The sequence below is a fragment of the Ursus arctos genome, unplaced genomic scaffold (genome assembly GCF_023065955.2).
Source record: "Ursus arctos isolate Adak ecotype North America unplaced genomic scaffold, UrsArc2.0 scaffold_13, whole genome shotgun sequence".
Lineage (NCBI taxonomy): Eukaryota > Metazoa > Chordata > Mammalia > Carnivora > Ursidae > Ursus > Ursus arctos.
Window position 1 is genome coordinate 36962252 of NW_026622797.1, and position 24780 is coordinate 36987031.

The 24780-nt window shown below is 37.1% G+C and overlaps 1 protein-coding gene across 2 annotated transcripts in view; it reads right to left on the reverse strand.

Annotated features, from left to right (window-relative positions):
- Positions 1–24780, reverse strand: part of RNF217 (ring finger protein 217) — a 127932-nt gene that overhangs the window by 29266 nt on the left and 73886 nt on the right. The window contains exons 2-3 of one of the 2 annotated variants that reach the window (XM_026504737.4): positions 20180–20413; positions 6049–6213 (exon numbers count right to left, since the gene is read on the reverse strand). In XM_026504737.4, coding sequence (XP_026360522.1) covers positions 6049–6213; positions 20180–20413 — 399 coding nt within the window. The remainder of the gene's footprint in view (positions 1–6048; positions 6214–20179; positions 20414–24780) is intronic. The other variant, XM_044386301.3, reaches the window with a different exon arrangement.

Genomic DNA, 24780 nt, shown 5'->3' on the forward strand with positions numbered 1-24780 from the left:
TTTGTCTCAGGTCATGATCCCTGGATCCTGGGATTGAGCCCCGCATTGGGCTCCCTGCTCTGTGAGGAGCCTGCTTCTCCCTCTCCCTCTGCCTGCTTCTCCTTTTGCTTGTGCTCTCTCTCTGTCAAATAAATAAATAAAATCTTAAAAAAAAAACAAAACCAGAAAATACATTTGTTAAAAAAATATATACTCAGAAGGCAGAAAACTGGCCTTTGGAAAAATGGAATTTTAACAAGTCAACACTTCACAAAGGAAAAACATGATATGGCCAACAGTCAAAATCTGGTTAAGACAAGTAATACTAATTGACTAATATTGAACCTTTTGGGAGTAACCAGAAGACTAGATCATTAATCATTTTTGCAAAGTTTTCATCCACATTCTTGAAGTCTTCATAATTGTTATCTATAATGAAGCTTATTAAAATATTAGACAATATTAGAGATTTCTAATTCTTCTTTTAAAATCTACAATTCTTCATGTCTTTAGATACATCCAAAGGGTTTTGCTATCACCTGACAACGCATTTATTAATAAATTAAATATTTTAAAATTTTCTAAAATAAACAGATTTTTTTTTACAGTATGTATTCAGCAATAAAATTGTATGTCGTAATCACTTTCTGGAAAAAAGGAAACAATAAAATAGATTACCTTATCTTTTTTAAAAATTTAGTTAGTGCTATATTACTCTACCATTAAAGAACTATAATGATATATACTTTAGAATAGTTAAAATATTTTAAGCTTTTAAATGAAAACATTAAAAAAACACCATTTACACTTAAAAATGGTTACGATAGTAAATTTTTGTTTTCACCACAATACAAACAGCGCCATTTGACTCAATATTGTTTCCAAAATACTTCATTACAACTTAAATCTAAAGTATGTATGTGAAACTGCCTATAAAATGTTTACTCATTTGTTTTGTATTGTATAATCTTATGTTTCTTAATTTTTAGGTGTGCATCTCACTTTTCATTTTCTTTGGATTAGCAATTCTTTTTCTTATTAACTCAGAGTTTAATATGTAATCTGTGCTGTAAGACATAGTCTCAAATGAAATTTTACATGAAATTGAACAAATATTTTAATACCTTCAACAAAACTGAAATCCCCTACTTGTTTCAAATTTAAACTAAAAATTATCATAAACCAGACTTAGTTTTGTAGTAACTATATTCAAGAAAGACATTTTAAAATTAGCATATATTTTCTATAGGCTAAGGATTTATATAAGACAGAAAACATGTTTTTTTTAAAAAATATTTTATTTATTTATTTGACAGAGAGAGAGACAGCCAGCAAGAGAGGGAACACAAGCAAGGGGAGTGGGAGAGGAAGAAGTAGGCTCCCAGTGGTGAAGCCTGATGTGGGGCTCGATCCCAGAATGGGGATTACGCCCTGTGCTGAAGACAGATGCTCAACGACTGAGCCACCCAGGCGCCCCAGAAAACACATTTTTAAGATAAAAAATAGTGTTCACTTCAGCAGCATATATACTAAAATTTAAGATAAAAAATAGCATTGAGATGCCTGGGTGGCTCAGTTGGTTAAGTGTCTGACTCTTGATTTTGGCTCAGGTTATGGTCTCAGGGTCATGAGATTCAGCCCTAGTCAGACTCCCCATACTATGGGGAGTCTGCTCGCCTTTCCCTCGCCCTCTGCCCCTCCTTCCGCTCTGGCGCACGTGCACGTGCACATGCATACTGCCACATGCACTCTCTCACTCTCAAATAAATAAATACATTTTTAGAAAAAGATAAAAAATAGTGTCTCATAAGTGGAGAATAGTATGAATTAAGAAGCAATGAGGTTTAAATAAAAATGGCTAGGTAAGGTTAACCTTACTATGCTATTAATTTTTATAAAAATGTCTTATAAGTAAATAACTTCCAGAAACATTTGTATATTTTTACCTTACTATAAAAAAAAACCCACTATGAATAAGCATTGTCATCATACATGGAAGAAAACTATTTCAATACTAATTCTGGTCCTCTGTCAAAGTTCAATCATAAATAATAATTTTGACTTCTCAGCATAAGTCAAATCTTTTCATAATATTATACCATATATTAAACTGTCTTTCCACTTGAGCAAACGGCATTATGGGAGACATAACATTTAAAAGCGAAACTGTTTTATTTAGAATGCTAACTAAAATAATGAATTTATAGATTATCAAACCATGTTTGGATGGGTACTGTTTACAAAAGCACAGTCATTTAACACCAATATAGACACAGAATTTTCTTGAAAAACTAGCAACAGCAAGATTAGGGAGTTCAAAAGAGACTTTTTTTATGTTTCAAGTTTTTATCTAAATTCTAATTAGTTAACATATAGTGTAATATTAGTTTCAGGAGTAGAATTTAGTGATTCATCACTTACATACAACATCCGATGCTCAACACAAGGGCCCTCCTTATTACAGCCCATCCCCCCATCTACCTCTTCTCCATCACCCCTCAGTTTGTTCTCTACAGTTAGAGTTTGTTTTATGGTTTGCTTCCCTCTCTCTTTTTTTCTTTCCCCTAAGTTCATCTCTTTTGTTTCTTAAATTCCACATATGAGTGAAAGCATATGGTATTGTCTTAGAAGAGAGACTTTTACATATATTAATTTAACATAAGGTTAGAGAAAAATTACAAATCAATGGGTAAGAGGAGAATTATATAATAAATAATTAGGTTAGATGGTCTTAATTTGGAAAAAAATTAATATAGGTATTCAATGCATGGTAAACATCAAAATAAGTTATGGTTAGATTAAAGAGTTAAAATATTTAGAAATTAAATAGTTAAAAAAAGGAAGAAAAAGAACTGTTTTATCAAACTCCTGGTTGATAGATAACTTTCTAAGCCTAGGAACAAAATATTTACAAAAGGTATGTAAATATATAAAATATGTGTATAAACATGATGTGTGTTTGTGAATCCACCCCAAAAGAAAAAGAATGGTATATTAACTAAAAATTTTAAAAATACACACACAGTTAAAAAAAAAAAAGTAAAAAAAGGAACCAACCTAAACTATCATTGATATAAAAAGAAAGTAACAGAAGATAGGAGAGAGAAGTTCCAGAAAAGGAGTTAATACTTAACAAAGAGCTCCTATAATCTGATGCAAAAAATATGCCCTAACCTGATCCATACAAATGGGCAAAGAATATGCACAGAAAACTCAAAAGGGGCATTACAAACTAAAAAGTACATGAATTTATATTCGATGTAAAAGCAAACAAGGAGATTCAAAATATAAGGACACAATATTTTTGAACTACTAAAATAGCATTTTAAAAATACTTGAAATGTAATCAGAAATGCTTATATAGATATAGGTTCTCAAATTTTTCTGGTAGAATTATGAATTGTTTCAATCTTTTAGAAAGCAAATTGGTAATATGTACCAAATGGTAAAAACATGGATATCCTTTAACCAGTGTTTCTATCTTTAGAAATATAAGCTTTTAAAGAGCCAAAATTGGGGGAAAAAAGATATATTCAAGATGAATACCATCAACTCTTTACTTAGAAAACATATTTAGAATATATATATCTATAAATTTTATTTTATTTTGTTTTTTTTGAGTTGAAAAGTAATCATTTAATGTACATATTTTCACTTCGATTTCTACTATACATGGATAGCCATTTGGTTTAACTTGCTTCATATTTATTTATTTTCCAACATGCTATATTTATACATTTAAAGGATTATTTATGAAAGCAAAGTCTTGGAGTAATATCTAAGTCTTTGAGGAATATCTCCTCATGGATTTCTAAGAATAGAAACATTTCATGGAGGAGAAGTAATTTTAAGGTCCAACAACAACAACAACAAGAACAACAACAAAATCACAGTTAAGAAAATGCAAAGATATAAAGTCGTATGCGTGAAAGAAAAGGGAAACTGAACCATTTGTATTCAAAACAAGCCCTAAAATATGACTTAAATTGACATAAAGTGTATGGAAGCAGAATCTCCCCAGAAAGTAGATTCTCTACTACACACCAGTCATGTAAACTGATTCCATGGTTCCTTGGCTCCTTTCTTTTTAGCTGTTTAAAAGTGAATTCCTTTTCAAGACCCATCATTTTAGCAATTACTTCAAAAAGCAACCAGCATGTATGCTTTCTCTTAACTGTTTATCCGCATTTGTTAAAACTGTGGGAAGTTGTTAGCGCATTTGGAAAACTCCTTACAGTTGGCTGCTTTTTCTTTCTATATATCGGAATCCATTTAATGTTAGATTGAAGGATTACAATAGCCCACGTATGTTTTTATGTATTACCTCCATTCATTCAGAATTTCCCCCATGTATAATGCTGCATTGCTCATTCAGCATACAGTCTTAGAGCCAGGCTAACTGGTAATTGTTTTCACAGCATTCTAGAGAAATATAAAGTATACTTTCAAGTAAAGTGCTACCTAGAATGACTTAACAGCACTCCTAAATTCCTTCTGGTCTTTATTTAGTTGAAACTGAGTAGCAGCTTTGAATAAACTGGAAAGGCAAGAGCAAGGGGGAAAGGCCGCATTTTCTCATTGTTCTTCAATAGATGAAAAATAAAAGTGTACTGAGCAATTGATGCAATGATCTGGAAGGACCCTAAAATCAAAAGGATAATTGTGGATGAATTTGCCTTCCACGGGGAAAACAAAGAAAGCTTTAGCTCAAAGTTCTTTAGACATCGCTTTTAAGAGAGCCAGGTCATCAAAACTATTTCAAAAATTTTTTCAACTGCTAAGAATGCAACATGTTCTTTCAGGCAATACTTTTACTTACTATATGTATAAACTTGTATGTGAACCTAATATAGTGAATCTGTGCATTATATTTATGCTTATTAATAGGCTTCAGAATATACTATACTACTTCAAGTTAGGTTTACAATGATTAATTTTTAACCCTTTTTTGAAAACTCAAATTTATTTATCTGGTGCTGAGTCTCCAGAAAGGAATTGCAGAATTGTTCTTAGGCCCAATCTAAACTGATTTCTAAAGATTAATCTGGCAAAAGTGGAATGTGTGGTAGAGTGCACATATATATATACACACATACAGTTTTCAAAAGTGAGCATTGAGAAAAAAACCTCCAAATTTCAACAATCGCTATCCTGCAAGTATCAAATCTACAGTTTTCTGGCTGGAATTACTTGCTGATTTCTCCGTAGGTGAGTCTTCCCTGGCTGTTTGCGTGGCTGACTTTCAACATCTAAATCTCAGCTCAAATACCTGTTAACTCTTGGATTTCCTGCATGATAATCAAGAGAAAAATGAAAAATGGGATTTATAAAATCCCCAAGTTCTGACTTCAGCTATTAGCTTCTACAATTTACAAAAAGCAAATGCTCAGCTTAATGTAATCCTAAAGTGATAAGCAATGAAAGGGGGAAAGAAAAGCAAAGGATTGCAAGGATTCAGGGCCTGCCTAATTGAGAAGTGATTATAGTGCATTGGCAAACTAGAAATAATACTTTTACATCATTTCCATGCTGGCTTTTCCCTGTATACACATCTCCATTTTTAAATGGAACATAAAAACTTTGAAGTTTAAAATCAGTAATGATATGTAGCCTCCTTAAATTTTGAAGTATAATGAAAATAAGAAGAACATACATTGTTTATATATAAAATCTTCCATTTAGTTAGACAATATAATCACTCTTCTAAAATGAAGCAGCAAATATTCTTTTTCTCCAAACCTGCATTAAGAAAGTCATGCATGTCGGGGTGCCTGGGTGGTTCAGTTGGTTAAGCCACCGACTCTTGATTTCACCTCAGGTCATGATCTCAGGGTCATGAGATAGAGCCCCAGGCTGGGCTCCATGCACAGTGGGGAGTCTGCCTGAGATTCTCTCTCCCTCTCCCTTTGTCCCTCTTGCCTGCTTGCACACATGCTCTCTTGCTCTCTCTCAAATAAATTTTAAAAAAGAAAGTTATGCATGTAATTCACTTCAATATTGTAAATATTACTGTTCAATAATATCCAGATGCACACGTTTCTTTTCTTTCATAAAGGTTAGTTATCTCACCTTGCACTTTGGACACTTCTGGGCATTTCTCTGTCCATGCTCAATTTCGCTGGCCCAGTGACGCAGTAATTTGTCCCCTTTTTTGTACTCCTTGCAGTTAACACCTTCATGCCAAGGAGAGTGGCACTTAAAACACCAGACGAATTGGCAAGTGGGGCACTGGATCTGTGTAAGGAAAAGTAATATTAAGCACTAGTAGACATATTGAGAATGTTTAAAAGGATAAGAATGGTGATGCTTGAGGAAGTTCGCGAACAGGTTCTAATTTGTCCAGATTTAAAATATTGCTCCCTCTACAAGATTAAACTATAAGAAGATGTGACTATTACATTATTAAAGGAGGAAAGAACTGCTCTGGTATGGATGATAAGGTTGTTTGTACACTATACTGGAATTAAACACTGGGCTATTCTGGAAATCATTTTGGCCTTATGAAAATCTTCTAGATTGAAGCACAGAGTAAAACCTGAAGGCTCACAATGCCCCTCATCTACACACTCAGGCTGCTGCCCTTAAATTCACCTTTCCTTTGAATCAATTTCCCAGGCATTTCCATTGCTCTTCTTACCAATGGTTTCATTCACTTTCATAAAATCAAAGCATCTTAGATGCTCCATCAAATGAAAAACACACTGACAAACAAACTACTGTGCCAGCATTTGCTAGGAGGTACCATTTCAAATCAAGGACATGCCTCGTTTCCTGTTAATCTAAGGGGAGTTCATTATAAAATCAATACAAAGGATCCTATCAGACATATATGCGTATGGGGATCCTCTGGCCTGTACCTAGGAAACCATCAAAAAGTCTTTGTATTTTCACTAGGTGAGAGTGTGTGTTTATGTTCATTGAAAATATCTGTCTTCCACTCGACATGGAAGACATGTTGTCTGACTTCCCTTACGTTGAATGACAGTGAAGAATCCCATTCTCATACAATATTTCTGGTCATCACTCTCTAAGACCTTATGGGCATAATTTGACTTTCTCAGCCCTGTTTGATTAAAGCGAATGAATAAAATGTCTCACTATGAACAATATGCTTCTGTATATTATTTCACACTGTGTGAATGAATTTACTGACTACGTTTCGAAGATTCTTTAGAATTTCTTTTGGTAAACTGTTGACAATATCACTACTTACTTTTTCAGAAAATCACCTTTTTGACAACAAAGATTCCAGTATATAGATTAACCAAGAAGCAATTATAATCACAGCTCTTATGCTTATAACTCAAAGCAGCACAGTTTTCACTGACGTCAAGAATAGGTAATGTTCTTCCTACGTAAATATGAAGTAACAAAAGTACTTTTGCTTTTAATTTATATCAAAACAAAATAGTATTTTGTCATAAAATTTTAAACATCATGTCTATTTATTGAAATTCTGTCATGTGTAATGTTTATACTGCTGTATGACACGCAGTATTGATTTTTACCCACAAAATAATGCTACAAAGTAGGTGCAATCACAAGTTTACAAGATAAGAAAACTAAGACTCACAGAGATTAAATAACTTGACCAAAGTAACATAGTAAGCTTGTGTTAAGAAGAAATTTAAATATAAGTTTGTCTGGCTCCAAAGCCAGCATTCTTTTCACTTTGCCAAACACTCCCTCATACTAAACAGTATTCTTTCTTTAGCAATTGAAAAAAAAATTGTAGACATCAAACGTCATGTGGTTAAGCTACTCAGTAAGTCAAAATTCTGTATGACTACCAACATACGGTGACTTTTGAAAATCCTTTTCAAAATTTTACTTACATAAATTAGGAGAGTCTTTTGTTAAAAAAAAAAAAGAGGCATGTTACTATTTAGTCATTTAAAATAAACATTTTTGCCTTCTCTGATCATTAAAGTTAAAATAAGTCATTTTAAAGTAAGAACAGTAGGTTGAAGTGGGTAAACTCCAGATAATAAAATGATATAAAGTGATCGTTCCCTCATGTCCTTGAACAATGAGGAATAAATGTAAATCCACATGGGGACTCTGCGAATGTAATTTTCAGATGTAATAAATGAAATGGGGAAGAAGTCAGAAAGACTTGCTTTTCCTCACATACCTGCCACTATCTCAGAAGGGCTTGAATATTTAAGTTCTCATCTATTCATTATTAGTAATTCTAAGTCACTGACTTCTAGCACTGTCAAATAAAAAAAACCTCTTTGTTTTTTAATCAGTCAGTCAGATTGTATTTATGAAATGACTAGAAGAGTGAATGAAACAGCACTTTGCGCTGTTAACTCTGTGGATACTGGACATCACAATGGTTTGAGGATCTTTGCGACCAAGTGCTAAACTATCACCCCTATGGATCCCTAATGAAGATAGTTAGAAATGTGTGACTCTCCTAACGTAGCAGAATGATACGGAATCTGATACTTGGGTGTCTATACCAGGGACTCTGGCTCCCAACTCTGTGCAATAAACAGCTAAGTCCCACAGCAGGTCCTACAGCCAATCTTCACCAACAACATGGACCCCGTGGCAAACTGTGAAAAAAGTTTTGCAGCAAGCTCTCAAGTGAACATCAATAATTTAAATTCAGACCCAACTGCTTACTGTCTGTCACTGATAACATTAAAATAACTATTTCCTTGCTCTGGATTAAGATAATAAAAGGACTAACAGGCAACCCCAACAGCCCTGTTGTTCTGAATGGTCTAAACTCTAACTTTCTGGTGTGAAGATGCCTTATTCCATTGTGGCCTTAATCATATTCAAAACTGGCCTTATATAAAAACACATATCGACACCAAAGCTGCATCTTCCTCCACTCCTTTTTTAATACTTATTTCTCCACATGAAACACTGTCTCACAACCACAGACCTCCCACACAGACTCCCTGCCTTCTGAGTAATTATATTCACGAAGAGGTCACTACGTTCTATCCTTGTTACTCAAAGTGTGGTCCGAGGGGCAGCAACGTTGGCATCAGCTGGGAGTTCGCTGGAAACAAAAAAAATCATGTCATAGCCCACACCTACTGAATCAGTCTGCATTTTCACAAGGTCTCCTGGTGATTCATATGCATGCTGAAGTTTGAGAAGGTCTGTTCTTTACCATGTGACCCCGTCTCCCTGGCCTCAGCTGATTCCACCAGGAATGAGTCCCGAAGCAAAAGCATGTATCCTCTGGCTGGCAAGCAGCCTGTGAGGTGGCTGGTCTGACCTTTGTGCAGTAGGCTCCTCATGGTTGAATAGAGGTTAGGCAAGACAGATTTTTTTTTCTTTTAAGGAGTGAAATGGGGATACACATACACTTTACCCCTGTTTTGGAGACAAAGATAAGAAAAGCTGAGTGACCACAGTGCAGATTACAAGAGAAGGGAATAATAGACTTTCACATCTAGTGACACAACAGAGGGGCTGGCTGTCATGCTACTAGAGACAGTGTCCAATTCTCTGTGAAGCCTGCCTCAGTGACTGCTGAGGTTGCTTTCCTGCCCTTCCTTCTTCCTGTGGAGACTTGCAGTAAATCTCATGAACTGAGGTAGCTTGAGAGAAATTACATCTCTGCCTTTTGTAATTGGAGAAAGTCCAATTAACCCAATCTGTCTATTGAAATCTTCTCCAGATCAAATGCTACTTGCTTCAAGATGTCTTCCCTATTCCTCCCAGATTCAGTATCTTTCTTAAAGAGCTCACATTAGACATGTAGATGTCTAATCTAACAGGATCCAAGCTCACGGAGGTTACAAAAGCTGTCTCAGGTATCCTGTATTTCCTGAGATAAGTAACATAAGAACTTCTGGCTTACGGTAGGCCCTCAAAGTTATTCGTAAAATGAACTATTTTGCACACAGCAAGTCCAACAAATGGGCTAACATCAAATGAATTCAAAGAAAAACCAACATATCTAATTTATGAGCAATGGCTGAGATGGTATATTATTTCTTCGATTTCCAGATGATGTTTGCTAAATATTTTATCCACATGACATTTCACTGAGCATCACGATCATAATCAAACACTTCTACAAGAGACAGGGCTGCAAGTGTTTCAAGAATGAAGTTATCAGAGTTACAAATCTTGATTAACTTGTCCCAGCATCCAAGAAAAATTAAAAAAAATTTTACAGTACATTTTAAACTCCCGAATTCCTTTAGTTTTTCCAGCAATCTGGGCTACCATGACACTCAGATGACAAGTTAAACCCACCGACTTGCCCTAAGCAAAGAGTATTTTCTCTTGACAGTTCAAGGCAAATAAAAAAATAACCCACAAAATAAAAACAGAGTTTCAAACCAAAGAGGACCCCAGAAATGTCTTTTTTTTTGCCTAAATTCTACACACTCCTACAAACATAATTATTTTAAACAAATCACAAAATCATTACTTATCAAACAAAAGATTAGACAATATCTATGTTTAAATGCAGCATTGCAAATATGAGCTAACTCAGTTTTCCAAGAAGAATTTGCTTTATTAGAACTACAGGGTAAGACAGATATGCAATAATGAAACATTCATCAATTCATTTGCCCATTCAACAGATATTTATTGAGCACCTTGAAGTAGCAGGTACTGAGTGTACTGATTTTAGGCACATAAAAGAGAATGAAAATACTTATCCCCAAAGAATTTATTGAAGACAGACAGATACAAACCCAGAGAGCTATGAAACCATGTAATAACCATGTCCAACCGAAGCTTGGACAAGTAGGTACCATGGGAAAGGTGGTTTAGGGAAGACTGGAAGGCTAATGTTCAGAGAGAAGGTGGCCTTGAAAAGTTGAGTGGAATGTCACTGGGGCCAGTGATGGGGTAACACCTCCGGCAGAAGGCCCAGCCTAAGCTACTACAGAGGCCTGAAAGCAGCTAGAGCACTGGGGAGACAGCAATGTTCTCGTGGGGCCCAAACAGAGATGTCACTACAGCTAGTTCAGTCCTGAGCCTTGCTGAAGTGTCCAATAAACAGGGTTCAACTGGTCTTATATTTATGTTCTTATAGTCCTTTTTTAAAATAATTTTTATTTTGTTATATTTTTCACCATACAGTACATCCCCAGTTTTTGATGCAATGTTCCATGATTCATTATTTGCGTATAACACCCAGTGCACCATGCAATACATGCCCTCCTTAATACCCATCACCGGCCTATCCCAATCCCCCACCCACCTCCCTCTAAAGCCCTCAGTTTGTTTCCCAGAGTCCACAGTCTCTCAGGGTTCATTCCCCCTTCTGTTTACCCCCCCTTCATTCTTCCCTTCCTTCTCCTACTGATCTTCCTATTTCTTATGTTCCATAAATGAGTGAAACCATATGATAATCGTCTTTCTCTGCTTGACTTATTTCACTTAACATAATCTCCTCCAGTCCCTTCCATGTTGCTGCAAATGTTGTTTAATCGTTCTTTCTGATGGCTGAGTAATATTCCATTGTATATATGGACCACATCTTCTTAATCCAGTAATCTGTTGAAGGGCATCTCGGCTCCTTCCACAATTTAGCTATTGTGGACAATGCTGCTATGAACATTGGGGTGCATATGGCCCTTCTCTTCACTATGTCTGTATCATCAAGATAAAAAGCTTCTGCACAGCCAAGGAAATGGTCAAAAAACCTAAGAGGCAGCCCACGGAATGGGAGAAGATATTTGCAAACGACATTACAGATAAAAGACTAGTACCCAAGATCTACAAAGAACTCAAAATACATGTGAAACAAATAAATAAAAAAATGGGCAGAAGATATGAACAGACACTTTTCCAATGAAGACATACAAAAGGCTAACAGACACATGAAAAAAAGTTCAAAATCATTAGCTATCAGGGAAATTCAAATCAAAACCACCTTGAGATACCACCTTACATCAGTTAGAATGGCAAAAATTGACAAGGCAGGAAACAACAAATGTTGGAGAGGATGTGGAGAAAGGGGATCCCTTTTACACTGTTGGTGGGAATGCAAGTTGGTACAGCCACTTTGGAAAACAGTGTGGAGGTCCCTTAAAAAGTTAAAAATTAAGCTACCCTAGGATCCAGGAATTGCACTACTGGGTACGTTCCTATACTCTTCATGTGTTTCTCAAAATACACTGTGGTCCAGAAACTTCTTACATGAAACATATAAAACTTATGGCTGTTAAACTAGGTTGTGTCCTAAGGAAACAGATCAATACATAAATAATAGGGAACTCTCATGGTTATAAACAGTTTTGTAACAACTCCAGATGGCTTTCTTGAAGACAAGAAGACTGGGAAGAAGTACTGGTCATCACAGAGAGGCGGAAAGTCGTCTTTGATGCATCGCCTCAAGTACCTCCAAGGAAGCACCATGTGCTCCCTTATCAGATCAAATCCTAAAGCAAGAGTGGCAGTGGAGGGAGGTTCTCCACATGGGAAAACATGGGCTTGACTTCTGCCTCAATTCTTAGTCCCTAAGATTAGTCCCTTAGTCCCCTCCTACTTGGGGATATCTCCTGAATAGAGTGCCAGTAACACGCAGGCTTCATACGGCACTGCTCCCTGAACACAGTCCAAACATGGCCCAGTGACCCTTGCCTTAATTTCTCACAGCATAGCTGAAACTAAGACAGAAAATGAAAGGGAAACTTTCCTAAAGGTCGGGGATCAAATGAGGACAACAAACAAACAAACAAACAGCCCAAAAAACAGTTAACACACGACAAGATAACCTATATGGAGTTGTAGTGGTTATTCATACAAATAGCCTTACCATCATCCCTCATATTGGTTTCTAGGCTCCTTTTACATATGCAACACACTACTGCACAATACATTCACTTTAGTACCGGCTTTCATTTTCAACTGAGAGGCATATTCTTCCAGGGGTTTTGTCCTTCAAAAAGAGTCCTCTCTCCCTAATTTGAAAACCATTGTTTCATACCAATCTATTTTGCTTCTGCCACCTGGAAACAAACACCGTTAAGCATTTATAGACTCTTCCTTTACACCTAGAAAGCGAGGCCCAGAGAAGTATCTGTTTGAATTTATTTCTTGTCTGAGGACCTACCTCTTCATAGATGAATATAAATGGTACTGGAAGATTCTGCCCTAATTTGTGTAGTCCAAACTGACTAGCCAGAGCAGTATGGCATCATTCCATGCTCAACTAGACATCTATTTTGAACACAACACGGTAAAGCTAACATCTCACAGAGATAACCCACCTAAAGTAGCAGGAGGGCCATCTACTCATATAGTGTACCTGAGGAAATGCGAGTATTGTCTGTACCAACAGGTGAAAGCAAGAGATAGATTTCAGCCTGAAGGTAACAATGAATTCTTTCAAAATGGAAGGGAATGATTCTCTAAGCAGAAAGTTTCTTAAAAATGGAAGTGTTTGATCAGTGTCTGAATGTCCACCTGCAGGTATTTTGTAGAGAAGACTTATATACATGTAGACTGTTGCATTGGGTTCCTGTACAGATCTGAGAGGGTAAATACAGCAAAGTAGGAATGCAGAGTACGGAAGGTGAGAAATACATAGCCCTAACACCTTCCAGACCATTTCATAATGAGCACCAGACTTGGCTTACTTTTACCCATTCTTCAGCATGTCATTAGGGAGAAATGATTCTTCAACTTTTCTCGTGTGCTGAAGACCCAAGGGATGATGTGGTGAAGCAAAAAAAACCAACAGTTTTCAATCCCATTGTAGGTGAATTTTTGATAGCTATGAGCCTTGATTATTACAATTATTGTAGTGTTTTTTTTAAACGTCAGATGTAGGTTAAGATACTAAATGAATTCTATTATTTGGTCTTTGTTGTTAGAAGTTCAAGTAAAGACTCCATAAAATATTATGGCTAATTTATGCGTCAGTAAAGGAAACAAAGAACAACTTGCAAAGCACATCATTAGTAACTAGAGAGACAGATGCATCCTAATAAAACTTAGTAGATCTGCATCATAGCTGGGTATTACACATTTTTTCAAAGTTAGCGTATATAACACACCCTTTGTTTAAGCTGGCTTCTTTAAACCAGGCTAGACAACTTCATCTTTATCTCCCTCCCAAATCTATGCTAGCAACAATCACTTTAGAAGCTACACTTGTTTTCTATAGCCTCTAACATTAATGATGCATTAATGCCAAGAGAAATTGGTGTGTGTCATAGGATGAACTGATCTTGCAGGGCTCATGCAATCTGATTTTCAATTTGTAAACACTGTCAACTTAGATGATGTCAGGGATAAACCAAAGAGCAATGCAGCATGCTAGCCACACTTTCATAGGAAACCACTAAACATTTTACACATGGGAAAAAATTCTCAAATTATTTTTACTAAAAGAAAGCTTAGGCATATTGATCGATTGATTGATATAAATGAAAATTGTTTACTGGAGGCACAACTGAAGATGTGCAGCTGGGATCTGAACAAAGGATTGGCGGGGCCCCAGAAGCAGAAATAGTGGGAAGCCACTGTCACTCTTAGGGCCAAAGAGACAAAGGAGGAAAGAGGTTTTTGCAGCCCAGTGAGAATTAGAAATATGGGGGAGGTACCTCCTACCTAGCGGGAGGTACAGTCCTAAAGGGAAACAGCTACTGCCTGAGTTTTGTACTGAATTAGGAAGGGAGTGAGGAAGTAATGCATCTACTATTCTCTCCTTGCACCCTTTTGCCTCCTGCCAATGGCAACAGCTGGCTGAACCCAAATAGGAATCGAGACGGAAGGGAGTCTGGAAAAGCAGTTCAAAGAGGCAACTTTCTGGAGTACAGGACAGGTCAGAGAGGATTGAGTAATAGACACAGGAAGGGGGTAAACTGAGTATTACCAGAATTCCAGCCTTCCACTTAAGCACATTTTAAAGTACATTAATTAGGAACAAGAAATCCATTGATTTGATTTTAAAGACCTTAGAAAAGTTCTCTTATCACACAAGGAAATAATGTATTTGCAGTTTTATCAAATGTGATTTCTACCCAGAGGGTTTAATAATTAAGAGAGGGGGGAAAAAACCTGCTAACTATATAAGGTAAGAGCATAGAGGGAGTTTCCCCAGGACATTTTACTGGTTTTTTTCTTTACCTTACAATGAATCAAAGCACCATTCTGTGAATTTTCAAGGCTCTGTTTATTATTTGTGGGGAGAGTGGGGTTTATATTAGTTTCGCCTCAAGGAAACCATAAAGAAAATGACCTCTAACACATTCCCTGCGTTTATTTATGCATGACCTTCAACTTAGTCCAAAACAGTATGAAAATGGGGACCCCTTCTTGTTCTATACTGGGAAACAGGAAGGAAACCGAGAACTGCCCCATCTCAGTACAACTCCTAAGGCATAAAATGACTACATTTTATCATTTGTAATTCTCTCCTCCTTTTCATGAAAAACTATCACTTTCTTTACCTCTCAGAACATGGCTTATCCATTTCCATGAATTCAGTCACCCTCCCCTGCCTCAGTCTCCTCAAATATTAATGCTTGCCATCAGATCCCTCCTCATAAGATCCACTTTTTAGAGATCTCTTTGAAGCCCCAAAGGGTCTTCGAACTTAACATCATCAATACATTTCAAACCATTTTTTTTTCACTCCCCAAGCCTGTTCTTGAAGACATAGTCAATAACATCCCTCCTTTGTTCCCACCATCCATCAGTCACCCAATCTTTTATTCCACCTGTCTTGTTCTTTTTTTTTTTTTTTTTAAAGATTTTATTTATTTATTCGACAGAGAGAGAGACAGCCAGCGAGAGAGGGAACACAAGCAGGGGGAGTGGGAGACGAAGAAGCAGGCTCATAGAGGAGGAGCCTGAAGTGGGGCTCGATCCCGTAACGCCGGGATCGCGCCCTGAGCCGAAGGCAGATGCTTAACCGCTGTGCCACCCAGGAGCCCCCCCCCCCGTCTTGTTCTTGACTCCTCTATCTCCTTCCCCATAACCCAGGGTTGCTCATTCTGTGGCCCCTGCCTAATAATGAGAACAAACATAATAATTTCTAGCAAGTGTTGAGCACTTAGGATGTGTCAGACATGCTAAGTACTTTACATGTGTGGCCCTGTTTAATCCTTACTCTGCCTTTCTGACAGTCACTATTACTAACCCCAGTAAAACATGTGAAAACTGTACTTACAGGGGCAGAGCTCATATTTGGCAGACTGAGTTTAAATATAGTTGGAAGCCAGTGCTCTGACCCACCTTTTCCAGCTTGGCAAATTGAACATTTCAAAGCTTAGTTTACTCTTATTGAAGCCTTTCCAATCTCTCCTGTCCTTTCTTCTCCCAGTGCTCTCAGCATTTTCTGCCTGCATTTACTACAGTACACATTATTATTATATATGCATTGACCCATTTATTAGTTCCTCCAACAAATACAATTTGAGAGCGCAGTCTATCAGACACAGAGCTTGACACAGCTTCTCAGCAGTGAGCAAGCCTGGACCTGGCCTCCTAGAGACCAGTGGGAGAGACTTTAAGCAAATAACCAGACAATAACACCATAAAATCCCAGATGATAGTTGCTATGGAGAAAAACTCAGGTGCTGGGGATGTGTCTGTCACCAGGCATCACACAAGCACCATTAAAGCCACAACTTTAGCATTTTCATTTTCCCATTGCTAATGTGTTCTCTGTACTGATATGCAGTTGGATTAATACATTCTAGGGACTGTTTTGGTCAGAAATTAGATTTTTTATCGTATTTGAAATTAATGTTGAAGAAATGGAATGGTAAAATATTTTGGCCTCATGACATGAGTTGCAGGAACGAGGAGACAAATACTTCTGAGAAAGACTGGATTTGCACAAAGGGAAGGTTGTCTCAATGTAAATCTCTCCATTCAGGAATATACTAGTTCTATTTGATACAGTAGTAGTTTAATGGAGTTCAGAACATAATGAAAAGCTCTGGGTACTCAAACTTCTGTCAGAAGGGAGATCAGCTGAGTGAGGGCTTGGAAGGATGTACTGGCACCTAGGAGTTCTTCTTCCTGCTTGTTGATATATTCTGTTTACCCCCTTTTCACTTGCAAAATACAAAAACAAATTAACAAGTGATAGTTACAAACCTATTTAAATGAAATCCCCACATATGATATTTTAGATTTCCAATTTCATGTGAGATGTATCCAAAGGTATTTCCTGCTATAAAACAACAATTTTAACCTATTTAAGTGCTTCTGAATTGACAGAAATCATAATAAGCATTCAAGGAGTGGTATCTTGGATCACAACATTATAATTCAATGACACAAAAAGAGTAATATTGAAATATACATTACAAGGGTTTCATCAATAGATACAAAACCCATTTAGGCTGTAAACAATATTATAAAGAGATTTTAAATTGCTCAGACACGTAAGACATTAGTAGTAATCTTTTTTGTTTGTTTGTTTCTGTTGTGTTATGACTCAATTCATTACATTCAAGTACTTCAATTCAATACTCTTAAAGTTATGATGAACTACACCATTTGGAAGTGGGTTCTGTTATTGGGGAAACAGAATTTTTAAAAATAGAGCAAACCTGAGAAACAGCCATTGATTTACCACAAAGAACAAAGATCATAGTCTCAATGTAGGGTGCTATACTATAATCATGAAAGTCACAGTTGGTTTGCTGAAGCAGCCATGTCTGAGCTCTCCTTACTTATAATATTCAGACAGGTATGGACACGTAAATCAAGCAGTTAATGTTAACATAAGAGCTTAGAGTTTAATGATGAAAAATGCTATATAAACATTATATTAAAGAGTAAAAATCTTTGCTTCAAGAATTGTGTGAATTATCCCTAGAACTTTGTACTATATAAAACAGGGGGACTATTTACCTTTTCTGTTAGAGATCTTCTCTTCTATAAGAATAAAGATGAGTAATAACAGTAATCATCCCCAAATTTTGTGGTAATTATATTTTTCTTGAAAGCTGTTTAATAGTTTTACTCTATATTGAGATTTTCATCCCTCACCCATTACCAAGGATTTCAACTGTTTATGATCAACAACGTTTATTTTGTGTTGAGTTTCTCCTGTCCCCAAAGCAAATTTCCCTCTCCTTTGCTCATCAGAAGTAAAAAACTGAACTTACTAGGTTTGAGGTTTTGATCCATTTGCCCCCTACATCTCTTCTTACCTACAACCCAACTGATGGACATTGGAGGAAGCCTGACATTGGGAAATGTTATCAGGGTGCCCTTGGTTCACTCAAAATTATATAAATATAGGATCTTATATTTTTTAATTTTTATATATTTTACATACTCTCAATACATGTGCATTCTGATAAATAAAGCTCATCGCCAATGATTTGGTGATTTGGGATGAAATGAAGTTTATAAAATTTTACTACAGCTATAATTGCACCTTAAATTACACCTTTTAACCCATTTCACAAGAACAATATATTTTTGAATGATTTCCACTCTGACTCAATTATGCATACATGTTTTAAATACCAAAATTCCTAAATAGTACAGTCTGAGTTTATATATACATATATTTTATAAATGTGTATTAATTGTATCTATCTATATATATTATAAACAAATAAATCATATAAATGATTCCAAACATAATTTAGAAAAAAAATAAAATAGGCTGTTATGGGATAAGTATCCTTCTAAAACTAGTCATTTCTGATCACATCAACAACACAAAATTGGAATAAAAATAACTTAACCTAAGAATATAGAGAGTCAAATAAAATTATGCTATTGCTATTAAGTCAGTATTCAAAATCACTGTGAGTGTATTATTTTAGTTATACAGTTTGGCAACCTCCAAAATGTATTTTTAGAGAAGAAAAAAAAGGTTTCCTGCTAGTTACGAGCCTATAGTCTTCACAAAGACGGTAAATAAAATAATTAACTATGAGAGTCAAGCAATTTCAAAGCCCAGTTACTCATTAAGAGGCTTTGACTAACCCACCGTAGCTCAGCATTGCAACCCGCGGACGGAAGTACTTGCTAAACCGCAGTCCCTCAAAGCTACAGAACGAATACCATAGCCACCACTGCTTCCAAGACCGGAACATGGGCAAAGACTTACCTTAAATGGAGAGGACTTCAAACAGCCTTTGAAACCACCTCCTCCTGCCATTCTGCTATAATGACAAGGATGAAAAACTACCGCCACGGCGGGCCTCATCATCTTCCCGCTTCCCAGTTCCGCTGCACACCAGCATCACGCTCAAACATGTGCCAGACAGTTGTCGAGGGGCGGGCCCGGGGCACCAGTGATGGTGATGGACAGCCGGTGCTGTGAATCAGGGATTAGCTCCCGCACTTGCTGCCCTCATTGCCCCGCCTTCAGTCTGGCCCTCCTGTGACTTCCTCTACTCATGCTGCAAGAATGACCTTTCTGTAATGCCTACAGAGTTAAATTCAAACTTCTGAGCCCAGTGTAAGACTCAACACGATCTGCTTTTAAATACCTGCCCGCCGCTCTCCTTGGCTTTCTCCCCACCAGCCCATCAAGCATTTGTTTCCAGCACGCCTGCCTCAGCCTCAGGGCCTGCGCACTTAACTCATTCCTTGCTCTGACGTGTTCTCCAATGTTTATCTGTTATCTGCCTGGAGAACTGCATCTTCTCCAAGAAGTCTTTCCTCACATCCTAGCCTCTTCTCCTCCATCAGTGTTCTCAAAGCACAAGTGTAGTGGGGTTCTTCTTGTTTGTTTGACTAATCATATTGAACTGTCATTTTAGAACAGGTATCTCTCTCACCTTCGTTAGACATTTTTGGAGCAAGGACTATGTCACATTTGCCTCCGAACCCCCCAAACTTAGCATACTGTCTAGCTTATACTGGCATTTTGTACATGAATGAATAGCATTTTATACTATTTTCACTTATTATAGACGGAACCAGAGGAGATTCACATTGGGTCCACCAAAAAAAGCCAAGCTTACACTAAAAAGGATCAGTATTTACTTAACATTTAGTAATAGCAGTGCCAGTTACTTGAAAAGATTAGTCATTCAATTAGGCTGCTAAATGATTTTTAAACATGGTTAAAGTCAAAGAAAAACTTTAATTAAATCCTCAAGAGTGCTCTCTGATCATCAGCCTCCCCAAACCACGTATTTTCGGTATCACAGCCAATATATACTCACCTTAGACTTCGGTAAGGGAAGGAAGCCCACTTAATGCCCACCACAAGTTGGCCTAATTTGGCATCATGTGACATCTAACCCACAACTCTGGTGAACATGCTTACTTTGTATTTGCTTTCTGATCTGGAAGGGGTGGGGATATGTCCTTTTCGTTTGAAGGTTGTAAAGTGCTTGCACTGCGGACATGGCTTGGTGCTGGAATCAATACGGCCAAGTTCCAAGAAGTACTTATATTTGATGGAATCTTCATGTGTTAAATTAAAGACAATTGTTCTTTCTTCCAGGAATTCAAAACATTCTGTGATAGGGCATTTGATTTCTACTTGGCCAAGTTGTACCTGTGTGAAAGAGCACATGGGAGACAAAAAAAAAAAAAAAAAAAAAGCGCTGGTTAACTTTCTCTTCTTTCTTTTTTTTTTTTCATATATTATTGCTTATTTCATGATTACAGTAAAGGATTATCCGTCACTTTTCAGGATTTCTAACATAATAAATGGTAATCACTTTGGTACCTACATTAGGCAGGACCAAGATAATTCACCACTATATAAAGTCTCCGAAATGATTCACAGCATATTTAAGCATTCTCTGTCATCATATTTGTGAATTTATATGGACCTAAGCCATAGGCTCACCAAAGAAGCAAATTATCATCCCATCCTTCTGGAAAACGAAGGGTAAGACAGCATTCAGACAATGTGCCAGCCAAAGGAATCACTAGGACGAAAAGGTGATTCAGATTTTTCAACCTTACTACGGAGTACCTCAGCACCTTTACTTTAAAGGAAAAAAAGGGTTTGAAAGTGTGTGTGTGTGTGTGTGTGTGTGTGTGTGTGTATGTATATATATATGTGTGTGTGTATATATATATATATATATATATATATATATATATATCACCTACTAGTTTAAAAATATTGCAATGATAACCTCAGTTTCCCTTACTCTTTCATGCAATGAACGTATAATAGTTTTTTATGTCATCAGAATCACAGGAACAAGTAAGAAAATTACACCAATCACATTGGTTTTTTAAAAAAATCCATATGAGACCTGGCTACAACTGAGGTCATTTATAAAATGAATTTCTTCCCAGGACCACAGAGTTAGGTTAGGACAGAGGAGAAGGATGTACTAGAATGCTACATTTAGCATTTGGTCTGGGATTCTAGATAAGGTTAGCATTAAAGATTATAGCATAAGATTAAAGCACAAAATGTGGACACAACTAAATTTTAAAAGATGAAGAAAATAAACTACTTTGAATTAAGGAGTTTAATAAATGTTTTCCACAAGTTGTGAATAAGAAGTGTTTATTGTATTTATATATCATGGCATCATAATCTCTTTTTGCATATCCTAATACACAAAGGAAGGCAGTGAAAGTTCCAAATGGCAAACAATGCTAAACGTTTCTTTTTCACTTGGGTGAACCTGACATTCTGAGAGGGCAAAACACACTGACCTTAATGAGAAAAAGCCCCCGTGAAAACTGAGGGGGAAATGGGGAAAAGCTATGCTGTCTGGGAAAAGAAAAACATCACCACAAAGAGCAATTTAACACACAACTGACATCATAGTAACTTTTAACTTTGCTGTTTATCTGGCGTAGACTTGAGGATAGGTAGTTAAGAAGCCACAGGCTGAAGGATGCATGGGATGATACATTTAATACGAGCAAAGGACATGAGCCAGACTGATAATGAAATGAAGGAGTCTGGCTTTAGATAAAGCTCCTTCTTAGGATCAAACCTGCGGAAAGTGTCAATTGCTGCATAATTTCATACTATTATTGTACAAACACAGTCTAGGGAGGCTTTTCAAATATCAGCCCAAAATAATTTTTCTACTTTTATGATGTCTGCTTATAGCTGCCATCAGATTTTATTATTACACTTGTTAGAGTTATGAAATGTTATTATAAACCCAATTAAGTTTTATAATACATTGTTTTCAGTTATAGCTGAAGACATAAATCCACAGAAGATTTTAAACAGGCAGAAAGAACATGTGTGGCATTATTAGAAACTGGGTTACTGAAGCATTTGCAACTTTTTAAAAATTAATAAATGTTTCCTTTTTAAATATTCTGTCAACATTTACCAAGCCTCTTTTAATATTCTGATCCAGGTGGGTTAAGCACTGAAGCTTTGCAGGGCCCATCAGTAAAGAAGTAATCATGATAGAGAGTGTGAGTCTGCCTGACAGGCAAGAGCAGGGTGTCAAGAGAGGATATGGGGGAGGCTTGGTAACCTCACATTTCGAGGTTCAGAGGAGGCTTCTTGGAAGAAGTGAGGTTTCAAGTGAGATCTTAAGATTAGTAGGACTGAGCCAAACAAGGGTAAGGTGTTTCAAGCAGACAGAAGATACAACATGAACAAAGGCTTGGAAGTAAGAGAATAAGGCACACGACAGCAGGGGTGCTCCGTATTTTCTCCACCTCCTAGTTGGATCACATGTATACTGCCCTAAGGTACATGCATCCTAACCAAAAGATGACAGCCTTAGAGGGACTGAGAGATTACCAGGAGGACTGGACCACAAAGCCAGACTATAGGAAGATAAGGGCATACAGATGAACGGGGATCAGAGCATGAGGGCAGAGCAGGAAGCCATCCTAAAAGTCTGGATGTTTTCATAAAAAAACAAAACAAAACAAAACAAAAAAAAACAACACTCCAGTTTTCAGCAAGTGAAAAACAATTTCTTTTCATTCCACATAGAAGGAGCTCCCTTGGGCCATTTCAAATGATTCTTGTTTATTGGGGTGCGGCATACTTTAGGGGATAAGAGCCAAATTTTTTGCTACCAGGTCAATGTTTTAACCTGGCCTCCTTCCCCTATAAATTTATTTTAACCATACAAATGATAACAATGGAAGCAGTAAGTTCAGAGCCACCCAGGGATAGTCAGGTCTTATAGAAATGGAATGTAGTTTAGGGACCAGAACAATCCAAAGCAGCTCAAGGGAGCAAGTTCTCTTGTTACTCCTTCAGCAGCGAGTGTTCATTACCACACCACAGTGGGTATTACCTACCATCTAACATCCAACCAGAGGACCTTGTCTTCCTCAGTGTTTTTCAAATCTGCCCACATACCTATCCATTTCCATAGAACACACAATTTCTTCACGCTCTCTAACTCTGCATTTTGCCCACTCCATACCTTGTCTTCTTTCGGAAAGCTCCAAAATCTCTACCCCACCACACTGAACCAAATGATCTCTATTTTATTAAGCAGAGAGAAGCAATATGATCATAGTTCCTCATCTTCCCACTACCAACTCTCTCCCAATCTATGACTGTCCCCATCTTTTCTGTCATCCTTCCTTTTCAAGTATAGGGTCTCAATCTACCTCCAGGACAACTGCTTGAGTCTCTTAAAGGGTTTGCTGAGAATTATGGCCCACTCAGGACCTACAAAATTTGAATCATTGCTGGTAAGCTAGTAATTGGCAGTTTGGAAAAATTACTCATACAGTTCTTTGAATTACTCATAGTTCTTCATACTAACAATATCTCCTTTTTCATAATAAAACGCTACTCATGACCTCTACAACCTCTTGGCCTCTGCATATCTTTCTTTCTCAGAATAAGTTCCTCAAAAAAAATCACCACCAAATAAATAATCATGATTAAGCAGAGCACATTCATTTATTTATTCAACAAGGCATGTACTTCACCGATTCAAGGACATAGGCTTTCAGCATTTTAATATCTCAAAAGTCAGGATTGTCTTATTATCTTTAGCAGTGTCCCATAGTTTAATTTGCAGTTTTTATTTTCTTGGTGGCACATAAAGTAATACTGCATCTTACAATTGATCATGTCTTACATTTCAATGAAATGTGGTTTTTACAAGTTAGGCACCATAGTGGACTCTGGAGAAACGAGGGGAGAGGGACACAGAGCTTCTTTGCAGGAAATGTGTGACAAGTAAATAAGCCAGGCAGATTCTAGTCAGTGCTAGAGGGAACCACACATCAGGGAAGGGATCTCTGAGGAGGTGTGAACTTGAACGGGGAACTAAAGTGCCCACCATGCAGAGAAACTGGGGAAGAGACGCCAGGCAACAGAAGCAAGGACATGGCCCCAGGGCACAAAGTGTCTGATGGGCTTGTGTTCACAGAACAGAACTGAGTGACTGAGACGCACACCAGGTGAGCCAGAGCACACAGGCCTTGTTGGCTGTGACAGGAAGTTATGGATTGTATTCTAAATTCAACAAGAATCACTGACTCGTTTTATGAGGTGGAGTGACATACCTTGATTGATATTAAAAACATCACTCAGGCTCTTCCTGGAGAATGGACTGTAGAAGGACAAAAGTGGAGACTGAGAGAATGACAGGACCGGGATTGTACTTTTCTTCTTACCAGTAGCCTCTGACTGTTTCAGCCCTCTAGACAGTCGATGAAGGATGATGAACTAGGTGATAGGAGTAGCCAGATATGGGGCACATTTTGGAAGTGGAACCTATGTGGTTTGGTGACAGACCAGACATTGAAAATGAAGTAAAGGAAGGAAGCAAAGATAACTCTAGGATCTTGGCTTGAATAATCCAATGATGAGCCAATGTTACTCACTGAGAAGCGTCTAATAAAATACAGTTTACATGGATATGTGATATTTGCTGAAAAGGATTCACTACAAATTTATTATAGCAACAAGAATAAAGTCCATTAATTCATCCAAAAACCATACAT